This window comes from Perissodus microlepis, chromosome 2 (genome assembly GCF_051167445.1).
Source record: "Perissodus microlepis isolate ML-2025 ecotype Zambia chromosome 2, ASM5116744v1, whole genome shotgun sequence".
Taxonomy (NCBI): Eukaryota; Metazoa; Chordata; class Actinopteri; order Cichliformes; family Cichlidae; genus Perissodus; species Perissodus microlepis.
In genome coordinates, this window is record NC_140462.1 from 22,176,078 (window position 1) to 22,198,052 (window position 21,975).

Here is a 21,975-nt window from a genome sequence, read left to right on the forward strand (position 1 = left end):
AGACACTAAACAGCCAAATACTATAAAAACATGTAAATGTGAATCCCTAAAGTCATTAAACACAACAGCCGAGGTAAACCGAATCAATTTAAAACAGCCTCTGTGCTTCATCCTCTATTCATCTGTAAAGAAGGTTAGAAAAGAAGAGAGCTCAGCATTAAATTTGTTTCTGCAGCCCCTCCCCCCTCTGACTCTCACCATGCGCCATTCCTGTATGTTTTGGACATTGATATGTTTTTCGAGGGTTAAAAATTACCAGAATCAAGGAAAAACATATTGGTGGCATACAGAAAATGTTAAATATCACAGAGCTGCAGTTTTATCACCAGAAACTAAAACCACTTTTATCTCACAGTGAAAACAGAACAATATTTTCACTCTGAGCTGCAGTCTGAGGGTCCGTCTCCCTCACTGGGAAACTCAGATGGGCTGCAGATGAGCTGTGCAGATGGAGATGTGACTGTGTGGAGGTTTTCTGGGGTTTAGTCGGGTTTAAGAGGAGGTGGGAAAGGCCAGCAGAGCCACACATGAGGAGTGTCAAGGGGCTCATACTTAAGACGAGCCCTTCAAGGGCTGTCAGTAAAATCTTAAGATCAGTTCTTAAATATTGATTATTAGATGTTTATTAGATTATTAGTTTTTGTTAATATCAGCCTGCCTGGGAATTTTATTTGGAGTTTTGTTAATTTTCTTCTTCTCATACCAATGACGCTCAGCTTTAAAACAGGAACCACACACACACACACACGATTCTTCAGTCGATTACACTGTTATCGCTGCAGCAAGAACTCTTTTGTCGGAGCTGGCTGGGAATGAAAATTCTTATCATCACATCACTTATCCTCACACTCATCACCACTCTTCATCCTTCTCACAGGGTAAAGTAATGATCAAGCCGGCAAAGAGCCATTCAGAAACATTTCAGGGAAACCATCTCCAGAGGCATTCATGGAAGGAGGTAGCCTTTCAAACAGTCTGCTGCAACAAGAGGACGATTTTTAACTAACAGATAAAAAGCGGCGCTGCTGTTTGGAGCTTTTTTAAGACCAAACCGATCGAAGACAATCGGCCCGGAGCACATCAACAGGCAGGGAAGATTAGCAGCCACACACGCACACACACACACAGAGATAAGGAAGGACAAGAAAAACAAAGGGCACTGAATACACAGCTACATTCAAAATAGAAATCCAAATACTGATGCTGTGTTAGAGTGAGGGGCGAGAAGAGAAGATAAACCAAAAGAGGCGCGGAGATAAAACACACTCCTACATCTGCATGTACACACACACACACACACACACACACACACACACAGCTATGAGGATGTCTCCAGACCCAACTTGTGCAACAACATTTAGCTAAAACACAGACCCCCGGTTGTACACTGAAGTCGTGCACCACAGCAGAGCTCTGTTTACCTGAGCTTTACTTTTCTTGTTGGTGATGAATATTTTCTACTGTTAGGACAAAGAAATGAGAATCTATTGGAGATTATGTATCTGAATTTCAGGAGCGGGACCGCGCCTCCAAACACGCTCCTTCCGGTTGCCACCTATATAGGTTCCCCCGAGTTCTGCAACTGTTCATTCTCATTTACGTGCCCCACCCTCCCTCCCTCCTTGTTCTCAGTTCTTTAACTTCTTCACTTCTATTTAGTACACGGGGATCAGCCTGGCCCGGGAGCCGTCGCCAGTCCCCTTCGAGGCCTTCCCCAAACCGCAGCTCAATTCATGTCCAAGCATTCACCTTTACCTACTAAAACGCTGTCAATCCTAAAATGAGGACGTGGGCCCAGCTAGTGAACTGGGATTTTTTAGCAGTACTCATTTATTTCACTCAGATAAAATATCTGTGTGCACATTTGCATGAGGAAATGGTGCGCAATAAAACACATAAGCCTTTCACACGCCTGCAGGTGATTTAAGTTTCCTACACAAAATAACTAGAATTATAATTCCAGCTGTTTGGAGTCCAGCTGTGAGTCAAATCATCTGTGAGAGCAGGTTAGCAAAGCATGCAGGAAAACTACGCCTGACTAAGATATTGAGACTGCTCAGGTTAGTTTGCAGACTTTCTAAACCTGCACGCAGAGAAAGATTTCACTGCTCTGAAGCTGCACACAGTAAAAACCTGCACAGTGACCTTTAAGAGGGATGATTCCAGCAGGGCCTCAGTTACTTTGGATCTACACATCTACACGTGCAGTCGGCAGTCCACACATGTATGTTCAAAATGAAATACCTGGATAATAAATGCTGTAATAATCTGACTGCTCCCACGACTGAGCCAGAGTGAATCATCTCTGAGTCTCTGGCACTCACACTTTCAAATATTCAAACTTTTTTAACTGTAAAAGATCTAAGAAATACATCACAGTTACGCCCATTTGAGTCCAAGTGGTGTTCAAAATACACCTGATGGCCTTTAAAGATGGTGCTGGTTGTATTCTCATACCAGATCCAGGCTGACCCTGCGGGTTGGAGGGCGTAAAGTGCAAAAAGTAAATCAAATAGGAAAGTAAAAGTCTGCGTTGGTGAATAAATCTCTCCCTTCTTTGATTACTGTTATTGATATTCTGGGTGTGCAGCTGTAAAAGGTCACGCTTTAACCTCACCGTCCTCTAGAGTTCAACCTTCACCCACGCCTGATGTTAAAAAATGTTCAGGCTTTTAGAAAAAAATTTGAATACACACATGCTGAGTTATGAAAGGAAAGTATGACTAAAGCTTTGTCACACATATAACTTCTGTCTGTTTTGAAAAGTTCATGCATGAGTTTCAGCATCATTGTTTATCGTGATCGACACAGTGGGAAATCGATGAGTCTCAGTGATCTCAGATCAGATGTTGACGTGTGTGTGTGTGTGTGTGTGTGTGTGTGTGTGTGTGTGTGTGTGTGTGCGCGCGCGAGAAAGCAGACTCACTTGATAGAGCCTTGAGACAGACAGCAGCTAGACAGGCACTGGTCTGGTGTTGCAGAACCAGAGCAGCAGCTTGGAGGCAGAGGAACAGCCGCTGGAGAGACAGGAGGAGGAAGAGGAGGAGGAAGAGGGAAAAACACACAGGAAGGATGACAAAGCAATATCAGAGGTGGCAGGTGCAGCCGGTGAGGAGAGGAAATAAATGACAAAAGGAATAACAAAAATAGAAAAAAACATGTGAAAATATAGAGATAAAGGATGACAAATGGGATAAAGAGCAAGAGAGTAGAAACAGGGTGACATTAAGAAGAAAAAGACAAAGTTAAATAACAGAAGGAAGAAATTATGAAAGGATGGCATAAAATTGAGAAAAAAATGTGATTTATGTTCATAATGTAGTAAAAAAAAATGAAAATATGAGCAGAAAAACAGCAGGTCAGAGGAAGGAGAGAGGGAAGGAAACAAAATAGGAAAGGAGTAAACAAAGGCAGGGAGAGAGAAAGGGAAAAACAAGGTTAGTTTACACCCAGACTAGCCATTGGTCAGCACAGGTGTGTGTGTGTGTGTGTGTGTGTGTGCATCATATTCAGAAAATAAGAACTGAAAGGATAAACAAAGCTCACGCAGACACCACACTCCCTCCACTGACTTGTTCCCACGTATTTCTCATTTATATTAGCTGATTGGGGGTGTTGGGTGGTTGGGGTGGTGGAGGGTGCGGTGTGATGGTCCCAATGATTCTCACATTTTCTCTGCAGAGCGTTCAGAGAAAATAAAATACCAGCACATCAGCACAGCTGCAGTCTGATGACTTCTACAGCAGCTTGATCACGATGACTGCCTTTGAGTGTGAAAGGTGAGGTCAGTCAGTCAGTCAGTCAGTCAGTCAGTCACACACACACACGCACACACACACCATGTCCACAATAAAAAAAGTGGTGGTGAAAACACACAGCGAGACCTCAGAGAAGAGCTGTGATGTGAGATGTGCAGTCTGTGGGGGATTTCTGGTCATCGGGCTGAACGATTCTGCAGACTACTGGAAGTGTTGTTCCTATAAACACCATCCATCACTGTGATTCCTGTGGCACAGGTAAACGAGGGACATGTAAATGCCTGAACAGCTGTGTATTAGTGCGGTTTAGGGGTGTTGGTGCTTCCACGAAGGCTATAACCTGCTCTGGGAGCTGCAGCGTCAGCCTCGATCAGCTGAATTTTATGTTTTTTTAAATACTTTTTGGTAAATACTGAAAATCGGATAATATCTGCAGTGCTGTCTCTAATCATCAATCACTCATCAATCCTTCCAGCACTGTGGCTGTTTTTACATCGCTGCCTGGAAAACCACTCCAATGATGTATACGCAATGAACACCAGCTTCGACCTTTCAACCCGAAGGATGAGGGAAGGAGCCAGATCTGGCAATCAGGAAAGGATTTCATCTGGATGTAGCCACACAGCTTGGGTTAAAATCCACCAAGGTTAAAGGCCTCACAGAGGGCAATAAACCACGCTGCTAACGCCGCTCGTGCTCATGACCTGATGGACTCCTCTGGGCTTGATGCTGAAAGCATCGCAGCCAGAGATCCACCATGACTGCAGAGATGAATGAAATAAAATTCGGACCAGCTGGAGACACAAGCTGGAGTCTGAGGTTGAAATTCCAGGTCAGCAGGTGCAAGTGGTCTGAATGGGAATTCCATGGAGTGGCTGGAAAATAGGAGCTGCACTGGAGACACTCCAGAGTAGGATAAGAAGAACGCTCTGAAGGGAAAACAGGGATGGGTTTTAGATCCAGATGCAACAGCCTCCACAAAAACGTCCCACAGAGACGGCAGACAGGACGACGAGACGGAAAACTGTCCAACGATGTCAGACATGGACACGAGTCCGGCTGTTTCTGGGTCTGAATACATGATGCTGCTTCAAAGCTGTGGCATGTACACGGCGAGGACAGACACAGTCCAGAGTCTGGACACATACAGGCTTCCTCCTCTAGCCTCTCCGCTATAAGCCCCTCCCACCCCTTCAAGGTACACCTTGTCCTGCCTTTGTGCTGACATTTCATTGGTTAGAATTTTTATAATAGTTAAGCAGTGTCCACAGTTGAAGCCATCACCTCATCACACATCACTGATGTGCGGTTGCTTAATAATGGATTGGATTGTCTGTGAAGGTTCTCAGTCATCCAAGTCATTGTAGTCAAAGGAGCTTGCAAAGAAAAGCGTCTGGACTTCTTTAAGTTGCTTGAAGACGTTTCACCTCTCATCCGAGAAGCTTCTTCAGTTCTAAGGTCAAATGGTGGGGAGTCCCAGATTTAAACCTAGTGGGAGTATCCCCCCGCAGAGGGGAAGCTTGCCTTCAAGACTTTGAAAAGGACAAAATCATTGACCGGCTTACATATCACCGCCTTTACCCGGGGGATGCCATACCCTGCATTTATGGACTTCCTAAAATCCACAAGGAAGCTGTCCCACTCAGACCCATAGTCAGTAGCATAAACTCAGCCACTTATAACATTGCTAAACACCTTGCTACCATCCTTGCTCCTCTCGTGGGGAACACCCCACACCACATCAAGAACTCCACCGACTTCACTGACAAGGTCCAGAAACTTACCCTGGATCCAGATGAAACCATGGTGTCCTTTGATGTAGTCTCTCTCTTCACTTGCATACCCACTACGGAGGTAGTGGAGCAGAAAACGACTACAAGAAGACAGCTCCTTGGAAGACAGGACCAACTTCACACCCGATCAGATTTGCACACTGTTAGACCTCTGCCTTCCCACAACATACTTCAAATACAACGAAGGCTTCTACAGACAAAAACATGGCTGTGCCATGGGCTCCCCCGTGTCACCTATTATAGCCAACCTTTACATGGAGGAAGTGGAAAGAAAGACTCTTGGCTCTTTCAAAGGAAGAGTGCCCAGCCACTGGTACAGATATGTCAACGACACCTGGGTCAAAATCAAGACACAAGAAGTGGAATCCTTCACTGCGCACATTAACGCTGTGGATAAAAACATCAAGTTCACCAGGGAAGACACAAAGGACAACTGTTTGCCTTTCCTGGACTGCGCTGTGCACATTGAAGAGAATGGCAACCTCAACATCGAAGTTTACCGGAAGCCAACACACACGGACCAGTACCTCCTCTTTGACTCCCATCACCCTCTGGAACACAAACTTGGAGTAATTAGGACCCTACACCACTGAGCTGAACATGTTCCCTCTAAGCCTGAAGGGAAAAAGAAGGAACACACGCATGTAAAGGAAGCACTCAAAACGTGCGGTTATCCTAAATGGGCGTTCTTAAAGTCAGCAAAGAGGCACAGAAAAGAAGATCAGACACCAGCGAGGGAGGATAAGAAAGAGAGACGCAACAACATTGTCATCCCCTATGTAGCCAGTGTATCAGAAAAACTCAGGAGAGTTTTCTCCAAGCATGACATCCCGGTGCATTTCAGACCCAGCAACACGCTCAGACAAAAACTGGTTCACCCGAAAGACAAAACGCCAAAACACAGACTTAACAATGTGGTGTATGCTGTACAGTGCAGCGAGGAATGCCCAGACCTCTACATTGGAGAGACCAAGGGACAAGGGACCACAGGACAAGACTCAGCAGTCCAGCTGCATCTTAAGGACAAAGGTCACTCTTTCGAGGATGCCAATGTTCACATTTTGGACAGAGAGGACAGATGGTTTGAAAGAGGAGTGAAAGAAGCCATCTATGTCCACTGTGAGCGACCATCTTTGAACAGATGGTTTACGACACCAACTGTCTGCCATCTATAATCCAGTTTTGAGTTCCCTCCCCAGACGCCTTAACGCCCACTCACATCCTGGGCCATCTGACCTCAGGAATTCGCATGATAAGGTGGGGCCAGGTTTCACAATGAACTCACCCGAAACCCTGGTTGATTGGGACCCACACCCGGTTTCACACCTTGGCTCAGGCGATTAGAGGATCATCAGGGGGTCTTTTAGTCCCTCTGCGGGGGGATACTCCCACTAGGTTTAAATCTGGGACTCCCCACCATTTGACCTTAGAACTGAAGAAGCTTCTCGGATGAGAGGTGAAACGTCTTCAAGCAACTTAAAGAAGTCCAGACGCTCCTTTGACAATGGATTGGATTGCATTTATATAGCACTTTTCAAGGCACCTAAAGCGCTTTACAATTCATTCACTCTCACATTCACACACTGGTGGAGGCAAGCTACAGTTGCAGCCGCAGCTGCCATATCGCGCCATTGGCCCCTCTGGCCAACACCAGCAGGCGGTAGGGTAAAGTAAGGACACAAGGACACAACGACCAGGACAGAGAGCCCAGGGATCGAACCGGCGACCTTCCAGTTACAGATGCACTTCCCAAATCCCTGAGCCACGGTCGCCCCGCTTACAGACGATCCAGGCTCCAGTTTCCTAGGCAACCCTCTAACGTATTTACTTAACCCTGACATGTCAATCAACTGTATTTGTTACTCTTATTAGTAGTTGCTTTACTTCCTATTGCCAGCGGTTATTTTGCCCGCAGTTGCTTGAAATCATGCTATATTATTCACCTTTACCTGAGCTTGGAGTCTTTAGATCAGACTTAAATTCAGCTGACTCCTCTCAGCTTAGCCTATCACAGGTTGTTACTGAAGCTGTCATGTGTGCAGGCGGAGCCTCAGTGTGAGCAAGTGCAGTAGTAGCTGCAGCTGTGAGTCCGGGGCTGAATGCAGCCGACAGCATTGTCAGCATTCATCCCGGAGCTTGTAGGCACTTCCTGTTTGGATTTTCTCTGATTTTGTTTATATCTGCAAGACAATGCAATCCAGACACACACACACATATGCAGCTACACACATGCAGACAGACAGACACACACACACACACACGCAGACAAGCAAAAATGTAGATGCGAAACATGATGCAGAAACAAATATAGGAACTGGAACAAGATTGCAAAAATACAAATTTTGCATCTCTTTTCATCATCTGCAGGAGTGCCCATGGAAAGATACACTAGCCACACACACATGGGACAGTGTGTGTGGTATTGCTTCAGGTTAGTATCTGTGTAAATTGTGTAACCAAACACAGACACACACACTGAAAATGTGCTGTCAGTAGGAGAGAAGCAAACAGGGAGAACATCAGGAGAATGGCAAAAAGAAAGAGATGAAAATATGAAGAGGGTGGAAAGAAATGGAGACAAAACAGGAAGTATGCAGGAAAGGTGGAAAAGTGGAAGAATAATTTGTAGAAAAACAGAGAAAGACACAAATGAATGAAAACCATGGCACAGTGAAGGGGCTCAGAGCCTGCGCTGTTAATTCAGCAGCTGTGAGTAAAAGCTGAAAGTCACCCAGAATAAGTCCACTCACTTAGGTCTTTGTCACTCAGTTCTACCTCATTCAGGTCTTTGTCACTCAATACTACCTCACTCGGGTCATTGTCACTCAGGTCCACCTCACTCAGGTCTTTGTCACTCAGTTCTTCCTAATAGTTCAGACTTCCTGTTGTTTTGGCTCCAGTTCAGATGTTTCTTCTGCTCCTGCGAGTATATATAGTCGGTATATATAGTATATAGAGCATAGCAGAGTTGTATGTAGTGTGTCTGTGAGTCGTTTGCAGTTCAGCAGTTTAGAAGACCTGCTCTTCTTTAAGTCATTGTCCTGCTAAATTTAGTCAGCTTGCTTGTATTTCATATCTGCATACATGGAAGCCACACATGCAAAACTCAAAAATCACCTCCACCAAGCATGTAGCACGTGTGAAAAAACTCCACCTTTACAAGCATTTGATTGCAGAGCTGTGATCTGCAATCTCATCTGCAGATGAGAAGCACTTTATCCTCGCTGTGATGAACTGAAAGAACTGGAACCTTCCTCTAAATCACACTAATAACTAGAGATGGACCGATCCGATATGACGTATCGATATTAAAAAAACTGTTTTATTGATTAAAAAACACACTATATCGGATTCATATCGGTATCGGCAGATATCCAAATTTATGATATCGGTATCGGACATAAAAAAGCGGTATCGTGCCATCTCTACTAATAACTGCCTTCAATTGTCTTCCTTCTCTCACCCCAACCGGTCGCAGCAGATGGCCGCCCCTCCCTGAGCCTGGTTCTGCCGGAGGTTTCTTCCTGTTAAAAGGGAGTTTTTCCTTCCCACTGTCGCCAAAGTGCTTGCTCATAGGGGGTCATATGATTGTTGGGTTTTTCTCTGTATCTATGAAGCGCCTTGAGGCGACTTTTGTTGTGATTTGGCGCTATATAAATAAAATTGAATTGAATTGAATTGAATTGAATTCAATTATGACCTAACAGTTCTACCTGCACAATCTAATAGAAACAGTTCCAATGAGGCAGAAAATGGCCATTTTGGCAGCAGCGCTCAGATCAATAAATGACACTTTTTATTCTAAGCAACGACACGCACAAAGCAGAGGCCAAAGGTGAAGATGTACAGCGTCTTCACCTTCTTTCATTTTGTTGAATTCTTTAATGAAGTCAGAATTAAACTTTCATGGAAGATTTTGTCCCTTCTCCCAGATCTGTCACTGCTTCCACAGTGTCCTGCTCTGAATAACGCTCATCACGTCTTCATTTAGAAAACTTTGACACATTTGGCTGAAGACAGCCTGAGGTGGTGCGTCTCAATGTAACAAACTCAGCTGCATCAGTCACATAATAAGCACATCAATAATCCCTCTCTTAATATGATGAGGCGCCGTGTTGAAATGAGCCACTTTTCCATCCAATATGAGATGCTAATGCGCTGATTTTCTCCATCTGAAAAGACAATTAGCTGCTAATTGAAGTACAGAGTGTTTCAGTGTTTTGTGTGTCTGTCAGAGGGAGATTACCCTCGGCTGTGCGTCGTTGGAGAGTGCCTCATGTTTTTACAGAAATACAAAAAGCTGCAGAGGAATTCTTTATGTGGAGAGAAAGACCGAAGATGACGTTAAAAAATATCTGTAAGTGTGAATATCAGTTCTCTCAGAGCAGCGCTGTGCGACTGCTCAGACACAGATACAACATTCATTAATCAGCACGAGGCCCTGGAGTCATTACCGGGAACATTTCTACAGCTTTGGAGGTTCGTTTGAGGGAGTGATACAGGCTTAAAAAGCATCCTTTAATAAGCATTAAAGAGATGTCTGGTCCCCTGGGACCAATAAGTCGTATGGTCGTATGATGGAGATCTTCTCAGCCATGACTTCTGAGGGACAAGCTGGAGCTATCAGGAGTGGACCATCACACGTCCCAGTGGATACTGGACTACCTCACAGGACGCCCACAGTATGTGAGGACACAGGGCTGTGTCTCTGATACGCTGGTCTGCAGTACGGGGGCCCCACAGGGAACTGTGCTGGCACCGTTCCTCTTCACCCTCTACACTGCAGACTTCTCCATGAACTCCCCATGCTGCCACCTACAGAAGTTCTCTGACGCCTCTGCCATAGTCGGCCTCATCACAGGTGAGGATGACTCAGAATACAGAAAGTGGACTCTGGACTTTGTGGACTGGTGCCAGCAGAACCACCTGCTGATCAACACCGGGAAAACCAAGGAGTTGGTGGTGGACTTCTGGAGACGCAGACCCACCACACTGGCACCGGTGAACATCCAGGGAGTGGACATTGAGAGTGTTCACCTGAATAATAAACTGGACTGGAGTCACAACACTAATGCTCTTTACAGGAAGGGTCAGAGCAGACTCTACCTGCTGAGGCGGCTAAGGTCTTTTGGAGTCCAGGGAGCGCTTCTAAGACATTCTATTACTCTGTGGTGGCATCTGTCATTTTTTACAGTGTTGTATGTTGGAGCAGCAGTTTATCGACAGCTGAGAGGAAGAGACTGGATAAACTCATCAGGAAGGCCAGCTCTGTTCCGGGATGCACCCTGGATCCAGTGCAGGTGGTGGGAGACAGAAGGACTCTGGCCAGAATAACTTCTCTGAGGGACAGAGTCTCCCACCCCATGCATGTAAATGTTGCTGAACTGCAGAGCTCCTTCAGTGACAGACTGCTGCATCCTAGATGCATGAAAGAGCGTTTCCACAGGTACTTCCTCCCTGCAGCTGTGAGACTGTACAATCAAAACTGCTCCCAACAAACATAGATGTTCAGTGCTGTAACAACTTCTACTGTTATAACTTGCACATTACTTTTCTCAGTTTATATATACACTCACTTATTGGAAGTTACATGTCTACTTTTTAATGCACAGGTACAATACACAATCTGTACTTTTCTAATTATTCTAAATATTCTTAACTATTTAAACATCTTTCAGTATCCTGCTCTGTTTGCACACTACAACCTGGGTTAGCCACTTATCTGTACTCTAATTTTAATAACCTACAGTACTCTGCTTTGGTAACTATTGTCCATGATGTAAATATGTAAGAATTGTGTTTCTGTTCTGTGTCCTGTTCTGTTTGTATATGTGTGTTTTTGCTCCTGATACAACCAAATTTCCCCTTGTGGGAAAATTAAAGGATTACTCTATTCTATTCTATTCTATTCTATTGTCCACCTCTCACCGGCTAGTTTGTGATGTTTGGTGTGTGAAGAGTCTGCCAGGATCTGCTGCTGGAAACCAAAACCACCCGAAGGCTCATCAGCACCAGAGTCTGTACACGGAGGAATGAAGCTGACGTCACACACCAGTTTAAACTCTTAAAATCAGCTTTTAGAGCCAAAGGTGGTCGTATTTGTGATGAGGGTGGACCACGAGGCAGGCTTTGTTAGCATCCAGCTAAAATGACTCCCTGGTCACCATCACAGCACCAACCCAGAGGTAAATTTTGTTACCATCTTCAGAAAAAGCCCACAAACTGTATTAACTTGGCTTTATAGTCATAATTCATGGCAGTGGCTTGTGTTTAGACCATGATCTGGATTTCCTGCCTCACCGTTGGTCTGCTTGTAGCTGCTGTGTGTTTAACCACCTCTGTGACTCAAACTCAACGTGTCACTAATGATGGAGATCTTCCATTAAGTCAGGGTAAAATGTACTTCAGGTCGCTGTCACGGATCCAAAACAATTATAAATATTCAGATATTAAATTCTGAAATATTTCCATTCATCTTTCATTTCCTCAGGATGCTTTTACCCTCCATCTCATGTTCTTTGCTTTTTTCTTTCTTCTTCTCGCTGATAGCACCTTCTTTGTTCTGCACCTCCTCTTCCTCATTTTTCTCGTCTCTTAAATCGCACCGGCTCGTTTTAACTCCTTACATTCTCCCGTTTGGTTCTTCTTCCTGCTTCCTTCTTCATGTTTCTCTCTTTTTAAATAATTTTCTCATACTTATTTTCTTCCTGTTTTTTCCTTCTGCACAGTCAATGTTTTTCTGTTTTCATCTTTGTGAAGAATTATTTATCCAGTTTGTTCTTTCAGCACCAATGACTTTCAGATATATGACCCCAGAGACCTGCAAACACTCTGCAGGCTAATGTGTGTGTGTGTGTGTGTGTGTGTGTGTGTGTGTGTGTGTGTGTGTGTGTGTGTGTGTGTGTGTGTGTGTGTGTGTGTGCATAGACTATAAGTATTGTGTATTATGTTTTCCTTCAGCTGCTTCATCATAATCAGAGTGTGTATCAAACAAACAGCTGATCTTCACTACACAACAACACATACATTCATCATCTTATTTTATCGTAAAAGTGAAAACTGAACCAGTCTGCTGACTGTGCATGCAGCAGTGAAGCCTGATGAAGAGGCCAGTAAAGAATAAGAGACAGTGTGAAACAGGAGCCAAAGCACAGGTTGTGTTCACGCTGCTGTCACTGCGACAGGTTTCCTCTGTAACTGTGTGCAGCTCTGTGTGAACGGAGCGGCTTGACTCAGTGTTTGTGTCCTGGTTATGTGTCTGCTGGTTCTAATTATTACCGTCAGATCAAAACAAATTATAAGTCCCAGCTCGTCTTTGAGACATTCATCTTCCTGCGTGCAGCTCCAAACTTTCTTCTTCTTATTTATAGAATCTAATATGTTTGTGTTCATCCACTACATGTGATTTTTTTCCACTAGATTTATTTCCTGTAGCAGGAGCGAGAAGTCACATAACTTCCTTTGTCTCTTCGTATACGTCAGCTTCCTTCACCTCCACGTTTATCAGCCGTCTCAGTCAAATTCATAACTGTACAGCAACAACGGGACAGTAACGGGCCATGTCATTATCTGCCTGACTGAGTCGTGACTTTCCTGCAGTCTGTGAATAGCTCTGGTACAGAGAGCACGCCGAGTCGAACCGGAATGAACTCCAATCAGAGCAAATGAGCGCCGAGCGCCACGTCTATCAACACGTCATTTCCCAAAAGGCAGCTTCCATGACGTCTTCCTACACACGCCCAGTTTGTTAGATGAAGTGACACCTATGCACACACACTAAGATGGACCTGGTGACAGCACAGGCTCGGGTGACTCTGCATGGAGGAGTCGCTGAAGACGAATGTGTCGTCACTTCCTGTGGATAATGTCAGAGCGCAGCGAGAGCTCGACTCAGCGCCCTGAGTGAATCAGACACGTATTAATCCCACCGTGGGTCTTGCTCCTGAACACTCGCTGTAATGTTACAGACAAAGAAGCCATCTCAGAGCGTGCTAACACACCTCTGGCATTTGGCAGTGATTCCTCCTCCGGCTCTGTCAGGCTAAAGGTCTGCTGTAAAATCCAGCCGGTGTAGGCTTCAGGGGGATCTGTCATCAGGACTGGAACATAATATACATAATTGTGTTTTCATTAGTGTGAAGTCACCTGGAAATAAAAACCACGGTGGTGTAATTACCATACAATTATTCCCTTCATACAGGCAGAGGTGCTTCTGCTGTGGCGTCGTCCCCGGGCTTATCTCTGTCTAACTGCTTTAAACCTCACAGAGTGTGAAACAGTGCAGTGGTGGAAGTGACACCAGTCTGCTTTTCACATAAATAAACCCGGCGGGTATGATGAAGATGATGAACGAGGTGTACACCCACTCCGTTGTATTGTTTTATTGTTGATCTTGGTTTGATGCTGCGATATGTTGACACAGCCTTATGTGATTTTAATAACCGCGTTCCTCCCAGCCACTTTCGCTCGGACTATTTAAATGAATTCACTTCCTGCATGTTGCGGCACAAACGCGTCCAAGACTTCTTTAAAGCAGGATGCCACCTTTCCACTTACTGCTCACAGCAATGCATCAGCAGCAACACCAGGCCGGGTGAAGTCCTCCTAAAAGCAGCTGCTGAGGACTGAGCTCAATCCCATCATCTCATAATGGACCAGAGACGCTCTAAACCTGAAGTGTTCAGCAGTGTGACGTGTCGGGCTGCGCGGATGCCGATTCTGACCAGCAAGAAGCTTATTGCTCACAATAACATCCACTTATTCATAAAAAGATTTTTGAAGACAGAAAGAAAAAGAAACAGAGCAGAAAAGGGAAATGTTCTTTGTCTCCATTCTCCCCCCTGCCCTGTGCCTGTTTTGTCCATGAATGATTAATCAGTGAATGACTTCCTGTGTAAACACTGAGCGCGGTGTCACCTCACAATGCTGCGCCGCAGTACAAAACACAAAACCTCAAAGCTGTGAAAACTGCTTTGGCCTGTTCGACTTCATGAGTCAATGAAAGAAGGTGACATGGGGGTTGTGCCCCATGCTCGCAGATTGTTTTGCTGACTGTACATGCAGTGGTGAAGCCTGATGAAGTGGACAGGTACCTCAGGTTAGGTTTATATTCCTTTACTGTCATGACGTTCAGGAGAAAGATTACTCAGGCTGAACTTCAACTTTAATCAGACTCATGTGAGGACATTAAAAAATCCGATCCCGAGCAACAACACAGGAAGTAAAACCAACGAGGAGTGAAAGAGTGAATAGCAAAGGCACACACAGACAAAGTGTCGGTGGCTTCTGACTTTCTGTCTGAATAACAGGCTGTGGCGTGTTTCATGATGTGGGCCACAGCCCCTTCAGATAGGGTTGAGTCTCCGCCCAGTCATCGTCAGGCTCAGGATCAATGATCACTGGAGACGTCTGTCCACTTCTTTTTGAGATCTGTTAATCTCACTTAGCTGGACTTCTTTATTTCTTTAATCTCATTCTTAATCCAGACTGAACATATATGAATATTTATATTAATATTTCCGCAAATAAGAGGTGATGTGCAATGCCACTGATAAACATGTGTTATTGCCTGCAAGGAGCTTCACATGAATCCAGTTTTTATAGAAAACCTCAGCAGGTTTAACTGTCCCACAAAGACAACCACTGTAAATGTAATCTGATTACATCACTCAATGAGGCGATCAGGTGATAGGACTGACACACCTGCTCTTCTGTCTTTGCACCAAGAAACCTGTTTTAATTTGATATGTTTTCATTATTTTACATTTAATTTTGATTTTATTTTTAACTACTTTGATTATGTAAATTTATGTTAGTTACTTGATTATCATCTCTCACACCCAAAGTGCTTTATCTGCGATCAGTGAATCAGAAGCTGATTCGAGTCTCACCATCGCAGACAAGGTCATCGTTTACCTGCAACATGATGCTAAATATTAAATATGGATGCTGCGTCTGTTTTCTCTGTTTTCTCCATGTCTTATCAGCCATATAAGACATCAGCCATATCACTAGTTGTGGGAACAGCAACAACAGGTAATTCTGGTAAGACTGATGGTAATAAGCTGAAAATGTTCTTTAGCAGTGTGGAGCATACAGAGTACGACACAGAGACATGAGGAGGACAATCCTGGATCCCAAAGGGATCCAACAGAAAAAGAAATGATGGACAGAGCGATGCATCATTTATTTGTCACCTGCCAGGTGTGTGCAGATGTAGCTGGTATCCTGGGAAACACATTTGTATGTTTAGGTTCTTTGTGGGTGTTTGAGCGTGACTGTCAAACTCTGAAATGTGGATATTTTTAATCTGAGAGGTCACACGAGCACCAGATACAGTATAGTATACAGCAGCGGTCCCCAACCCCCGGACCGGTACCGGTCCGTGAGTCGTTTGGTACTGGTCCGCAAGAGTTGAGGCTCAGGTGTGAAATGTATGGTTTTCAGGGTTTTTATCGTTTTTCAGCGTTATTTTGTTATCGTTTTTATCGTTAACTCGGTTTTCCTGGGTCTTTTCACGTGTGTTATGAATAAATCTTCTTTTTTTCGGTACCGGTACTAGTTTTATTTTGTTGTATTTATCCGCGACACCTTAAAGGCCGGTCCATGAAAATATTGTCGGGCATAAACCGGTCCGTGGCGCAAAAAAGGTTGGGGGCCGCTGGTATACAGTACATTAGATCACACATTGTTGTGCCTCCACAGAGCCCACAGATCCTGATCATTCACCAGGAAGCGCAAAACTAACTGACTAGTGAATGTCCTCCAGTCCAGAGGTGGTGCTGCACGGTGGAGTGTCACACCAGGAGGCTTAATTATGTGTTTGTGGTGAATAACATGCCTATAACACCGGTATTACAGTCAAATATTAGTACAGGATAAGTACAAATATTTTAAAAAGTCACCACGCAGGAAATTCAACTTCTAATGATGTTCATTATGGAACGCCATGGATTCTTCCTCCTGAAAGCAAATAACATGCGCTGTTGCAAAACTCTGCTATGGAGGTATAGAATATTAATATGAGTGCAAAATTAGATTTAGCATGCAGTTCTGCAGACTAAATTTAATTTGATGTTAAGTTTGAACATTTGTGGATGAAAACAGTTTGATTCCACAGCGGCAGGAACACAGCAGAGCCGACAGGAAACACAGAAACGCCCCGCGACTCAAATATGAAGGCTCCAGCAATATCTGACATCCATGTGTGTGTCCTGCAGAGAATGAACAGGTATGGCAACGGTCGAGAAAACTGAAACAACACAAAAACCGTAGCTCACAGTTGTGTAGAGCTCAACGTCTGCCCGAGCAGGTGCGTGCTTCACATTCTGCACACAGCACCTGAAATACTCCTGAAATACTCCTGAAATACTACACAGCAGCTGAAATACTCCTGAAATACTGCACAGTACCTGAAATACTCCTGAAATACTTCCGAAATACTGCATAGTACCTGAAATACTCCTGAAATACTGCACAGCACCTGAAATACTCCTGAAATACTCCTGAAATACTGCATAGTACCTGAAATACTCCTGAAATACTACCAAAATACTGCATAGTACCTGAAATACTCCTGAAACACTGCACAGTACCTGAAATACTCCTGAAATACTACCAAAATACTGCATAGTACCTGAAATACTCCTGAAATACTACCGAAATACTGCACAGCACCTGAAATACTCCTGAAATACTACCGAAATACTGCATAGTACCTGAAATACTCCTGAAATACTACCGAAATACTGCATAGTACCTAAAATACTCCTGAAATACTACCGAAATACTGCACAGCACCTGAAATACTCCTGAAATACTACCGAAATACTGCATAGTACCTGAAATACTCCTGAAATACTACCAAAATACTGCATAGTACCTGAAATACTCTTGAAATACTACCGAAATACTGCATAGTACCTGAAATACTGCACAGCACCTAAAATACTCCTGAACCACTGCACAGTACCTGAAATAGGAGGTAGGCAGGATTAAAAGAAGTATGAGGAGCTAAGAACACCTGGGCTGAGGATAATGAAGGGAACAGAGGAACAGAATCTGTATGAACCTTTGTCCTGTATGAAGACATAATGTCCACCTATGGCTACATGTTTCTGTGTAATAGGCGGAGATAAAAGGTGTTGCAGATGTAACAGCTTCCTGTCTTTTTCTTAAACATACATGACTCATATTTCAGTCACATAAACAGCCTCTGCTCGATGATTTGACCCTTCCAGCAGAAACAGGACTGCACTGCATCATTTGTCTTTCCCAAGCACAGATAAGATCCTTCTATTAAAACACACTGAAAAAATAAAATATTCAACACACGTGTCCTTATTGCTGTAAAACACATTTCTACCTTCACACACTGAATTACGTGGACGAGTCAGAAGCCAAGGCAGCGTTTGAGTGTGCAGGGACAGGAGAGGGTACTTACAGAGATAAGGTCGTCTCTAACACACATGGAAACACAGTTTTCTCCATTCAACACTGTTCTATGTGCACAATTCATGAAGCGGTTGCAGGCGTGATGAAAGATTACTACTGAAATACCAATAAACAGAAATACTGCAGTAATACACTAAAGTCTGGGGTGACTGTAAAACCCTGTGCTACATGTGCTCTAATACCAACAAGCTACATTCAAACTTTAAAATGCCTGCACGCACCAGATGTCGTGCAAATTTTCCTAAATGTTCAATTAGTTTTGAATGTTTTCCCAACATTTAGAGAAAAAAGGGGCAACAGCACCCACACCCACAGCATCCAGGTCAAGCTTGTCTGTGTGCAGACCAATAAACACTGTGCTGTATGACTGTAAATGAGTGGGCCGAGTATGACTGCACACCTTCGGTCTCTGGGTGGGACAGGACTTACTTGAGCACGTGCGTGGAGCCGTTTATCTGCGTGGCCGTGCACGGAGCGCCGGAGCCGAGGATGGACGGTCTGCGGTACCTCTGCCTCCCGCAACACAGGATGATAAGGAAGGCACGGCGGAAGGACTTGTTGAGGAACGCGTAGAGGATGGGGTTCAGCATGGAGTTGATGTAGCCCAGCCATAGGCAGGCAGCCCACAGCTGTTCGGGCACGGTGTAGTCTATAAAGGGGTCCACAACATTGGTAATGAAGAACGGCGCCCAGCACAGGCAGAAGCAGCCCATGATGATGCACAGCGTCTTTGCCGCCTTAGTTTCTGTTCGCATGCGGTGGTTGCGCTGATGGTCGGCAGAATCCGGTGCACCGGCGCCGACCCCACCAGAAGTCCCGGCAGCACTGGTACCAGCTCCTCCGGCCCGCTGCAGCATACTGATCTGCAGGGCGTGCGCCCGGGCTGTGATGTAGATCCTCTGGTAGGCCAGCACCATGAGGACCAGAGGGATGTAGAAGGCCACCAAGGAGCAGGTGAGCGCGTACGGCTTGTTGACCATGAAGACGCAGGACGTAGTGTTGCTGCTGTTGTTGAAGCGCCGCTCGTTAATCTGGTGAAAGAGCAGGGAGAAAAGTCAGTGCGCACACAGGCTCAGCTCGCTGCTGTGACCAGCTGACCGGGCTGTCCGTAACATGCGACCAGCTGCAGCTATTCCACTTTATCTGTTTTTCTCTAGTTTTACTCTTATTTCATTTGACCTCATTTAAAATTCATTTTAAATTCAGTTTCCTGGGTGATTTTTCTTATTTGAGTTCAGCTTTTACTACATTCATCGTTTTTAATGATTGTATGCAGGGCACGTGTCAGAGGCAGGAAAATCTGTGCAGGATGTCTGTCTCCAGAAACACATCCATCAAAGCCCATAATAATGACTGAACTAACGGGGACCAACGCGCTCTCTGCAGTCGTTCATTCTAATTTGATCATTTTTATTTTATTCTAGTGCTTTTAGTTTTCAAGAGTCTAGTTTGTCTAGTCACAGGCGTGATACGGGATTTGGGCATTTTTAGGAAAAGCACTGAACCTGCTCAGTGACCCATGATGTGATCAAAAGATTTACATTTACATTTCACATTTACAGTGTAGAAACACGGTATATCTGATATTTATTCCTATAAAATATGCTGCTTACATTTTGTTGGTAGAGTCTTGCTATGCTCCGGTTCTGATGCTCAGGAAGGCAAAAAAATAGAAAACTAATCGTTGGCTGTAAGGCGAGTTCCTTCCACAGTGCAATGATGTGACATTAATCATGGATCAAATCTTTCTTCAAATACTACACGACTGCTCACTGTACCACTTATAACAGCTCCATTTACAGTCAGCAAAACTCCGGGGACATTCTTATTTGCATGTGTCCTTAAAATGTAATTAATGTAAGCATGCAAAGAAACTTCCAAACTCCTATGAGGACTCGTCGGTCTAATTTATGAAGTTACACAAAGCTGAAATGATCAGAACATTAAAAGAACATTATAATAACAGTAAATGTTAGTATGGCAGAGTGTTTCAGAAAAAGCTCAGGTGACACAATGAAGGAACACCTGAAAGACTCAAACCTCACTGATGGAAATGATCAGGATAAACCACAGAGCTGTCTTCATAAAGTCATCAGCACATCAGAAACAGCAGTGACACGAGCCCCAGCTGCCCGACAGGTCTGCACAAAACACTCGTTTCCACGTGATCTATGCCAAAATCACTCGCAACACTCAGCAGCTTAATGAGCCCCACGAGAGCTGCTGCCACTGTGTGAGTGTGTGTGTCTCTGACTTTATGTGTGTCTGTGTGACCCCGGTCCTTGTGTTGACAGGCAGCTCAGAGAAAGTTTTGTTGGCGTTTGGATGAAGATGGACGGTGTGAGCGAGGTTAATGGTGGCAGGGGACAATCTCTCTCTCTTTCACAGTCTCCTCGTGCACTCGCTCTCTAACCTTCCCTCCGTGTTTGTTTTCGGTCACACACACATGTGAGAATGATTTCCGCGATGCTCATGTTGTTAAAGACTTTATTTATCAGACTGTTTATGACACCAGAGCCCATCATCTCTGAAAACAGCGAGCAGCAGCCGAGACAGCTGGAGGAATATAAATGAGTGTGTAAGGCAGGATGGACACACACACACACAGACACGCACACAAACACACACACTCTCACGCACAGACAGGGAAACACACACCCACACATCTCACTGACTGTGTGGTCACGTCATGCTACACTGCATCACCTTACACTGACTGATCCACTCATCACAGAGGTAGTAACCTGCTCTCACCTGAATCAGTGGATTTATACAGACTGACAGTAAATATTAGGGCTGGGTATCGTCACTGATTTCTAGAATTGATTCGATTCCGATTCACAAGGTCCTGAATCGATTCAATCCACGATTCAATTCAATTCGATTCGATTCAATTCGATTTGAATCTGGGAAATTTTGCCTCAGACAGTCAGAAATATTATAATTCAGATCAGTACATTTACATATTTTTGCATCTATAAAAAGGAAGCTGACACTTTCCAGACTTTACCAAAGGTGTAAGTGTCACAGCAGATGCCTTTGTGTCAAAGTAGCTGAAGATAAAACACAGAAAAACATGAAGGAGATTTTCCTGGGATTTTATAAAAATATTCTGCAGTATATCAAAAACGAAAGAAAACCATTAATCAATTTATGAACATTACCCCTGAAGTTACAGCGGTTTTATTAGAGACACAGCTAAGCGTTTTGCATTTTGTATAATTTTAAAAAGTTTAAATTTGTTCAGAAGCCTATTGAACGGCAGAAATTAGGTTTTCTTTTCGGAAGTAAGTAAAAGGAAAAAAAAACATCGGCCGACAGCGCTGTAAATAACTGTAGTCTTGTGCGTAACAAGCAAGCGAATAATGCAGAAAACAGATTTCGGGGATAGACGGGAAACTGTTCTTGAAGTACAGAGAGAGAGAGAGAGAGAGAGAGAGAGAGAGAGAGAGAGAGAGAGAGAGAGAGAGAGAGAGCCGTGCATGAAGTGTGATTTTCTTGTGGTGGAAGCAAAACAGCAAAAGTCAGAGGGAGTCCATGACGATGTTTATGTGAAGCTTAGTTTGGATCTTCTTTTGCTGCTGGTTTGGAGAGAGATAAAACTAACAGCTTTAGAATCAGCGCAAAAAGAGCATAAACACAAAGCGCGGACCCGCCGAAACATCAGAATCAGCGAGCTGTCGGCTTTCAGCCCCGACTGTGTCCGTGCCGTCGGGTGAGAAAGGCGACATCTCACTGATTCTGATATGCGGTCCACGCTTTGTGTTTACGTCTTTGTGCAGAAGTCGTGTACCTGCTCTCATTTACTGTTTTAAATGTTTGGTGGTTGTCAAAATTTTGTGACATTTCACCTGAGATTCTGGAATTTTGGGCAAAATACATTTATATAAAAAAATGATTCAGGATTTTAATGAATCGATATCATGTTATCCAAGCCAGAATCGATTTTAATCGATGAATCGATTATTAAA

At 44.2% G+C, this 21,975-nt stretch overlaps 1 protein-coding gene across 4 annotated transcripts in view; it reads right to left on the reverse strand.

Annotated features, from left to right (window-relative positions):
• The window catches only part of htr4 (5-hydroxytryptamine receptor 4), a 142,975-nt gene that overhangs the window by 23,259 nt on the left and 97,741 nt on the right, over window positions 1-21,975 (reverse strand). For 2 of the 4 annotated variants that reach the window (XM_084952663.1, XM_084952654.1), the window contains exon 6: window positions 18,434-19,035. In XM_084952663.1, the coding sequence (XP_084808789.1) occupies window positions 18,434-19,035 (602 nt within the window). Of the gene's footprint in view, window positions 1-2,926; window positions 3,018-18,429; window positions 19,036-21,975 lie in introns of those variants that run through there. The other 2 variants (XM_084952669.1, XM_084952677.1) reach the window with 2 other exon arrangements.